General features: G+C 30.6%; 3 protein-coding genes across 4 annotated transcripts; 2 read left to right on the top strand and 1 right to left on the bottom strand.

Moving 5' to 3' along the window:
• The first annotated feature begins 419 nt into the window (after positions 1-419).
• Positions 420-4,523, top strand: LOC109594463 (uncharacterized). Of its 2 annotated transcripts, none has more exons than XM_020009685.2 (11): positions 420-519; positions 1,377-1,466; positions 1,520-1,649; positions 1,710-1,851; positions 1,907-2,082; positions 2,138-2,973; positions 3,257-3,392; positions 3,445-3,642; positions 3,699-3,919; positions 3,980-4,191; positions 4,246-4,523. In XM_020009685.2, exons 2-11 carry the CDS (start codon positions 1,387-1,389, stop codon positions 4,479-4,481), a joined length of 2,367 nt encoding a protein of 788 aa, XP_019865244.2. In that variant the 5' UTR covers positions 420-519; positions 1,377-1,386; the 3' UTR covers positions 4,482-4,523. The 2 variants fall into 2 exon arrangements, with proteins under 2 accessions (XP_019865244.2, XP_019865252.2); XM_020009693.2 differs by having other exon boundaries at positions 420-525.
• Positions 4,524-4,957: 434 nt separating this feature from the next.
• LOC109594532 (RNA-binding protein 8A) lies at positions 4,958-5,664 on the bottom strand. The gene has a single exon (XM_020009752.2). The coding sequence runs from the start codon at positions 5,531-5,533 to the stop codon at positions 5,045-5,047; it is 489 nt and encodes a 162-aa protein (XP_019865311.2). The 5' UTR covers positions 5,534-5,664; the 3' UTR covers positions 4,958-5,044.
• A 766-nt stretch (positions 5,665-6,430) lies between these two features.
• LOC109594356 (squamous cell carcinoma antigen recognized by T-cells 3) lies at positions 6,431-9,187 on the top strand. The gene is made up of 5 exons (XM_020009580.2): positions 6,431-6,590; positions 6,645-6,912; positions 6,968-7,657; positions 7,723-7,968; positions 8,024-9,187. Exons 1-5 carry the CDS (start codon positions 6,495-6,497, stop codon positions 9,103-9,105), a joined length of 2,382 nt encoding a protein of 793 aa, XP_019865139.2. The 5' UTR covers positions 6,431-6,494; the 3' UTR covers positions 9,106-9,187.
• Positions 9,188-9,216: the final 29 nt, after the last annotated feature.

Raw genomic sequence — 9,216 nt, 5'->3', positions numbered from 1 at the left:
CTTCCAAACAATAAAGTTTCGTGACAGTTCGGGTATCCTCTAATACTATTATTACTTTGTTGTGGTTTTTAGTAATGAATAAATGCATTTAATTAAAAAAGGAATGAACTTTTCTATTCCCGCCTAAAGTAAATAATCCTCGCGTGCAATTCGATATTAAAGCGACGTTGCCATTCATCGAAAAATTATAAATGTCTTTAATAATATTTTAATTTTTTCCTCTTCTTTGTGTTCTTTCTTACTATTTAATGATAATAACTCTAGTGCCTTGTAATTCTGTTAATAATTTTCTTAAGTTTCTTGAAACAACATTCTAAGTTGATAGTGGTCCATGATTTCTCAGAGTTTGCGGTAGATGGCGTAGGTTTTCTATGTACACTACGTTTGAAAACAAATTGGAACTGCTTCAAATGATAAAAGTGTTACTAAGCTACCGAAAAAACTTATAGTGTTGTGTAGAATCTAATTTCACGGTATTGTTTCATAGGAAACATTATTGTATGAATTATCAGCGATCACGTAAGAGTAAATTTTAACTTATATCTTATTAACTTTGCCAATATTAATGTTTTGGTTATGTTTATTGCTTCCCATTAAATTAATAAATTTACCCTTTATTTGTTTAATATAAATATTTAAATATAAACATACTTTAAATTATCCATACTCAGAGACATAGAAAGTGGAACACATAAATCCAAGAGTTCAATTTGTCAAAGAATTTTTCTGATACACTTTTTTGGGGCCGACACAGTTCAGCATTGATTTCACCTTTGTTAGTAGTGAGACATGCAAATTTTAGACTTCTGAGTAAGATTTATAAAGTATGAAATGATACCTGAAGTTTTGTTTGCTTAAACTGTTAATCAGAAGAATTCAAGACTGTAATTGTTGGGTAGTAGATGAATTGCAAAAGGGTAAGGAAGATATGCAATTATCAAAAACCTCAAAATTATTTGTCACTATGCCAATGAGCAGTTTACAGAAGAATGATGATTTCTTAGCCTGTAAATTCTGATCTTAGAATTTTTTCTTAACATCTCCAGTTTATTCTTCCACTGTCATTGCAATATCATGCACGATGGTCAGGTTATGCAATTGATATGCAATTATAAAAACCTCAAAATTATTGTCTTAAATTTGGCACTACGCCAATGAGTAGTTTACAGAAGAATGATGATTTCTAAGCCTGTAAATTCCTAGAATTTTTTATTAACATCTCCAGTTTATTCTTCCACTATCATTGCAACATCATGCACGATGGTCAGGTTGTTCTGAATTTTCAATGGAATCTGAATAGTAGATCTATGTGTTTTATTTTCTATGCAAATAAGTATATAATATAATTATTTTTTATGTTAAAATTTACATTAAAGTGAAGCAAAGATGTCGTCAACTTTAGAGGAGGTCAAGGAATGGTTACAAAATATGGGGTATCAGGGGGCTATCCCTGAAACTTTGAAAAAGTATTAGTTACATAAAAATCATTATACATTATTAACAACAAAGCCAATTTTAGTATTTGCAATGCTTCCACATTCTTTATCTGGAAACAATTACTGGAGAACACAAAAAGTAAACAAGAAGTTGACTTTATAAGGAAGAATGTTCTGATTAATAGGTTGAGATCAAAAGGATTAACAAATCAGGTATGTAATTAATTTAAAATAAGGATCTCAATTTATTTGTTGTTTTCTTTTTTTTAATAGCAGCAAGAAATAAACGTTATACCTGAAATTGCAGCATATGAGAAACGAATGCACTATGAAAAGCAAGTGAATTTATTAAAACAGAGCCATTCAAGCAAAGAAGAAACCATTAAAATGTTAAGTAGGAAAGTGAGATTGTTGGGTAAGGGAAATATTTTAATAATTTATAATAGTTTCTCACTAATATCCATTTCAAGAGGTTACTTTGCAACATTTAAAGGCTAAGAATAAATCAACAAATGAAAGAATTCACTTACTGGATATAAAGAGTGAAATCTTAAATAATGACATACACAATATTAAAAATATTTTAACTGAAATCACTAATTTATCACCATCTGAAACTAATGAACATGATGAATTTGAAATCAAGGTTAGTGTTTTATATCTGATGTGATGTGAATGTGTATAAAAATTGTGTTTTACAGGAAAAGTTAATTCACTGTGCAAAAGAATTGAAACTGCTATTAAAAGAACTACCTGAAATAAAAACAGCTATGAAAAGTAATTGTTTGTCAAGGGATTCAGCAACAAAAAAGATAACACCATTATATAACTTTGAACAATTGCTTTTAAAGGCTGAGACAAAAATGACTGAGCACAAAGTAACAATAATAAGGCAGAGTAGTCATGACAAAAAGACAAATTCGCTTAGAAAAGTCTCCAAGACACTATTTTCTGAAGAATCTGATACAATAAGTTATTTGAAACAGGATGAATCAGGAGTGGCCAAGTCTCTTTTCACTCAATCACAAGAACATTTTCAAGATGTGAATACAAAGGAATGTGATTCTATTTTCACTCAACAACTTACTGTAAACAAAAGAGATACCAATAGGGAATCTTTAGGAATATTACCAGATTACTATTTTGAAGATATGGATGATGATGATATCTTTATGACTGGACCTAAACCTAAAGCTCCAGTTATAAATGAAAATACATTTGAAAGCCAAGATGTAAAGTGTGTGATATTGGAACATTCAGAAAGATTTAATTCTAGCATTAAAATAGAAAATTTCCCAAATTTGAACACTAGTATAAATATTGAATGTGAAGGCAATGCTCTCTCAGAGGAGAAAAAATGTAATATAAACAAAACAATCACATATGAAGATATAATTTCAAAGAAAACTGTGATGAATGTGTTAAGTAATATTATGAGGAAAAATGATAGAAGATATATTTGGCAAATGTTACTAGATTTGAATGATGATATATCTTCAGAACTGAAAAAATATACTTTAGAGAAGGGTAAAACCAGGTAAATAATAATATTTATATACAAAGTTACAAGCATTTAAAAAATATCTTATATTAGGAGTTGATTGGTTTCCCTTAATGTTATTTAATTATTCCATATCAGGAGTTACTTTAAACACTAATAACTCTAAGTTGCTGATTAAAATGAAGAAATTTATTTTTTAAAATATTGTAACTAAAATTGCAAATGAACACTTGTGTTCATTTAAAAAAAATAGACCAACTATTGTCTACCAGATTTGGTCATAGCATTTTTCAAAACACTATATAATTATTGTTTACAGTCAAAATGAAGATGAACAACTCGATCTGACAAGACTCTATTTTATTCATGTTAAACTAGGAATGAGCATAATTGAATTAAAAAAGAAAATTCAATCTATAAACACAACATTAAAGAATGAAAGAAATAATTTTATTGTAAGTTTGTTTCATATTTGTTTTTTATATTTAATAGCATATATTTCTTTAGGAAACATTACATGCTTCAAATATTTCCTTAGTAAAGGTAGATGAATATGTAGATCTTTATGACAAAGTAATAGAAAATTTAACATCAGATACCAAAATAGCTCTAATGAAATCCGAAATTAATAAATATAATAAAAGAGAGGACAGTTCAGAATTGAGTATGCTTAAGAAACAGTATGCAAGTAATATTGAAGAAATTGTAAGTAGAAAAATTAATCGAATTCAACACAAGTTTTATTGAATGCACTTTTAAAGGAATTTAAAAAAGAATCAGTACAAACAATTTTCAATTATATGAATAAAATAATAAGAACAGCAGACAACATAAAAGAAGAAACATGTAATCTTGCCCAAGATTTAAATAACATAATGGGAAATATGTCATGGGCAAGACCTTTGACACTAAAGCTGTTTTCTGAAGAAGTTAGGACTTTTGATAATTTCCCCTTGGAATATAATAGAAAATTTGTCAATGGGTAAGTTATATTAATTTGGTATATATTGATCAATCTGATCTCAACATGTTTTTATTTTAGGAAAAAATCAGTTTATTTCAGGGATATTAGTGCCTGTGCTATTCCAAGTTATCTTGATGTAGACTCAAATACGTTATATAAGATAGCAAATATTTTAGACAGTCCCTTGAACGTCCCAGAAAAAATATTAATAAACATTTTAAAATCAAAATATAAACTTAATGTTTTGAAATCTCTTTCTGCTGACGAAGAATTGCCAAAAATAAAAAAATGTAAGACAAATAAATGGAAACAAAATGTAAATTACATATATATTTTTTTTTCAGATGATATGTGCGACCTACTGAGCCAGGAAAGTGATAATGAAAAGGCATTAGAAAGAATTAACCAAATTTGTAATTCAAGCAGGTCTAAAGCAGTTATTCACTCTTCAGACATTATTGAAGAAACTCTAGATATTTGGACTAAAATGCCTTTGAAAGACTTTATATGTCCCAAAATTCTTGTAAATGATAAAAACTATAAGTATTATGAGGAAGAATTTTTAAAATTTTTTGATTAGAAATTGTATTTATTTTTTATATGAATATATTAATGTTTGGAACCACGTATTTAACTATCTATCCTTTACCCACATATGCTTCTTCTTTAAATTTCACATCGACTTTGTGAGAAAAAATCTTATTAGAATTGGCAAGTTCAACACAGAGAGATAAATATTTATAAATTGCATTTTTACTTAACTGATCAACATTGTAATATATAGTCAACTAAAGTTCATATAAACAGCTATATAATTTTTAAAAATGTAGTGATTATTAGATTTTTTTCTAAAATGAACTTAAGATATATCACACAAATAGTAAAATACCCTGAATATATTAATTATAAGATTCAAAAAGCACAAGTCAAATTAAAAAGAGGGTATTTCTTTTAAAACATGTGACCACATATTTAATAGTTATGTACTTATTTGATAAAATTATATTTGTAACAATATAATAAAAATTGGTGTAGGTATATAAATAAAATGCTATATAAGGGGTCAGATTTATAATATTAATAAAAAACACACAATATGATTTTATTGATTTATGAAATTAAATAAATATATAACTACAATAATTAATGTCTCTTGCTCTTTTTCTTTGACTTCTTGGGACCTTTTACAAAGCACCAGTCTACTCCAATGGTCTGACCCAAAAGGCTAGTACCATTCAGTGCTTCCCTTGCTGCACTGGCATCATCATATGTCCCATATTCAATTAGGGCATATCCTTTTAAGAACCCAGTTCTTCTGTCTAAATTGATACTGATATTCTTAATAGTACCAAATTCTGAGAACTTCTCATTCAGATCATCTTCGGTTGCTTCCTCATGAACTGAGGTTACAAACAAAATCCAACCTTCGACGGACTTTTGGGGCCCGGGCTCATCTCCATGATCTCCAATATCAACGGACTCGTAGTCTCTAACCTTTTCGTGTTCGCGAGATTCTCCAATGCCTCGTCCCTTCCGCTTAAGAACTTTATCTTTTAGCCTCAAAACGCTCTGCTCGCCTTCGTCTTCCACATCGATGTCGACTGCGTCGTTAATATCCAGCACATCGGCCATGATAAACCAATATTGCAGTGGTTTATAAGCACAATCTACGTACACAAGCAAGCGTGAACTGTGTAAAGCCGAGTAACTGTAAACAAGAGGCGACACTTCAAACTATGGCCGACCGACCGCGTGCATAATTAGAACTACTCGTAGATCGCTTACAAACACCAGTTAATTTTAAAATTTTGAATTTATAATAGTTTATAAATGTATGCGATGTATTTATTTAGAAAACTAAAAAATTTTAAATTAATATTGCAATTATTGTTGAATTGAACTTGTTTTTATGCTGCCTTCGAATGCGAGGCACTGACTGCTCGCGAACCATTTGTGAACAACAATTAATTATTCGCAGAAAGAAAATTATTCCCTTATGATACTGAGCGGTGCGATGTTATCAATGAATAATTAAAAAAAAAGTGTTCAAAAAATTATTAAGCATTATTATACGCATGTTTCTTACTCATTTTGAAAATTTTCAAAGAATTATACTCCACATAAGCTTGAAAGACTCGTATATTCAGAAAATTGTCGAGTCTATGCGATAAAAATGGGCTAAAATTATAAAACAAAAAGTATATTATATAAAGTGTTAATATTAAATTAAATAATACACCTTTAATAATTAAAAATCCTTTTCAAAATTAAAATTCCTATATTTATGACCAGCTCAATTCAGAAAAATATATGTATCATTTTATAGAATAAAAATATAGCAGTTTTTCCAATGCTGTATAAAACAAAAATAGTAAATTATTACTATTTCAACAGTTCACATGCTATAATAATGATCTCCACTGTATATAATAAAAATATATCCGTCCAAATTTGAGCCACGAATCCTCCAAGGACGGCGAACGGTTCACGTGAGGCTCGCGCGCGTATGTAGACGTAGCTTTAGCGGTGTTCTGTATATATAACCTAACATTTTTGTTTACGACAATAAACGTTTAGGAGGTTGTTTTTAAAGATGAGCACCACGGAAGATATAACGATGCAAACTGAAGAATTCGATTCTGACAGCTCCAGCGATGACGACAGCGATTTGGATGATGCCGAAAGAAAGGTAACAATGTTTATTTCATATAATAATTCAAAATTCAACCTGGGTACGTTCCAGGAAGCAGAAACCAGAGCTGAAGCTCTGGAAGAAAGTATTTCGGCAAATAAAATGGACTATGATGCTCATGTGGAATTGATAAACCTTTATAAATTGCTCGAAGATTTTGATTCACTGATAGCAGCATATGAAAGATTCCACCAACTGTACCCGTTGACTCCCACATTGTGGCTTGATTGGATTAAAATTGAAATTTCCATTGCAAAGCATAATAATCAGCATGATCGCGTCTTCACATTATTCAACAAAGCAGTAGAGGATTATATGTGTAAGATTCATTTGCATTATAATTATTTTATATTTAAAGTGTTTGTAAATTACAGCTGTAGATTTATGGGTGGAATTTGCACAGTGCTCTATTGGTGTCACTGATTTAGAAACTACAAGATCAATATTGGAAAGAGGGCTGAACACAGTTGGACTAGATGTAACATCAGCATCATTACTTTGGGATACCTTAAGGGAATTTGAATTTTGCCAGTTTGCTATTTTACCTAAGGACACAGAGGCTTATAACTTGCAAGTGAAAAAATTAAATGATATTTTTAAGAGACAGCTAGCAGTGCCATTATTAAACATGGAAGATACTTACAAGGAATATCAAGACTGGGTAACAACTTTGCCTGAAGGTTCAGTGGATGTTAAAGCTGTTGAATGGGGTTATAAGAAAGCACTGAAAACTTTGGACATATATAAACCATTTGAAGAACAGTTGTTAGTAGCTAAAACTGATGATGAATACTATAAGATATATAAAGATTATATTAAGGCAGTGACTGATCCTTCTACAATAATATGTCTTTATGAGAGAGCTGCATTTAAACTGTGTTTAAACTCAAATATTTGGATAGATTATTTAAACTTTTGCTTTAAATTGGGGGATGTGGCCTTCAAAGTTTGTGAAAGAGCATTAAGAAATTGTCCTTGGAGTGAAGAACTATGGATTTTTAATTTAAGGATTCATGAGAACCTAAATAAAAGTTATGAGGAAATGCTTGCTACGTTTGAAAAAGGTGAGTAAATCAACCACATATTTAATAATAAAAATAAATTAAATGACTATAAACCCTTCTTATAGGAATAGCTAGTATTGCAACAACAGGACTGGAACTCTGGCTCAGTTATTTGGAGTATGCATATAGAAGTAATCAACCAATAGAAAAACTGGATAAACTTTTTGATCAAGCTAGACATAATTTCACAATAGAAACTGACCCATCATTCAAAATTAGCAAATGGTGGGCAACTCTTTTGGCCAAAAGAGGCAATATGATTCAAGCTAAGAAAATATGGAAGGATATTTTGTCATTAAATGAAAACAGAAGTAATTATCAATTAAGCATGATCGTTTATAATACTTTAATTATTTTTAATTTCAGATAGTGCTACTGTATGGATGGAGTACATCAACTTAGAAAAACAGTATGGAGAAGCAAATGAAATTAGATCCATCTTCCAACGAGCATTATTTGCTTGTACAGATTGGCCACAATATATAGCAGACCAATGGTTACAGCATGAAAGATGCGTCGGATCTTTAACTGACGTCATGAAATGTAGTGACAAATGTAAGGAAGCAATTTACAAATTTGAACAGAAATATAGCAATTATGAATCAAATGTGGGAGACTCAGAAACACCTAAACAAGACATTAGAGGTAAGAAACGGAAGATGGCACAGGGTGATGTTATTGAAAAAAAGAAAATGAAGCCAGAGGCAGTACCAGAAGAAAAAGTTTTACCACAAGTAAAGAAGGTAGTTCCCCGAGATCCAACAAAGACTGTTTTTGTGAGCAATTTACATCCTTCTGTGACAGAAGACAATTTAAAGAAAATGTTTCCTAATGCTGTTCACATAGATATTGCATTAGACAAAAAAGGTAATTCACGATGCTTTGGGTATGTACATTTTTCAATGGAAGAGGAGACAATGACTGCCCTGGCGAGAGACAGAGAGCCTCTGGATGGAAGACCTGTATTCATATCCAACTGCAAGCCAGATAAGAGTGAGAGGAAGAAAGTTTTCAACTATGCAACAGTAGAAGAAACCAAAAAGCTTTTTGTGAGAGGTTTACCAAAACATAAAACTCAACAAGATGTCGAGGAAATTTTCAAACCCCACGGGGCTATTGCAGTGCGATTAGTCTACCAGAAAAGCGGTCAATCCAAAGGCTTAGCATTTGTGGAGTTCGAAACTGACGAAGCTGCATCGGAATGTCTCAAAAAAACTGATCAAATGGTGATTGATGATCACACAATAAATGTTGCAATAAGCGCCCCGCCCCCCAAAGGGTCAGGTTCACAATTAAAAGAAAGTACTGAACCAGCTAGGCATTCCAGAAGCAAACTCCAAATGCCTTTGATGGTACCGAGAAGTTTGCAAGTTAAAAATAAGGAAAGTGAACCTGCAGTTAAACCTAAAAGTAATGCAGATTTTAGAAATTTGTTTTTGAAAAAATAGTGTTTTAAATAAATGTTATGATCACTTATTTATTGAATGTAATTTTTGTTCTTAAATATATATAATGTTTTAATTCATTTGACTGGGTGGTTTTTATTGAGATAATTAAAT

This window comes from Aethina tumida, chromosome 1, assembly GCF_024364675.1.
Source record: "Aethina tumida isolate Nest 87 chromosome 1, icAetTumi1.1, whole genome shotgun sequence".
In the NCBI taxonomy this organism is placed as follows: Eukaryota; Metazoa; Arthropoda; class Insecta; order Coleoptera; family Nitidulidae; genus Aethina; species Aethina tumida.
Note: the sequence above shows the minus strand (reverse complement) of the source record. Positions and strands in the feature narration are given on the sequence as shown.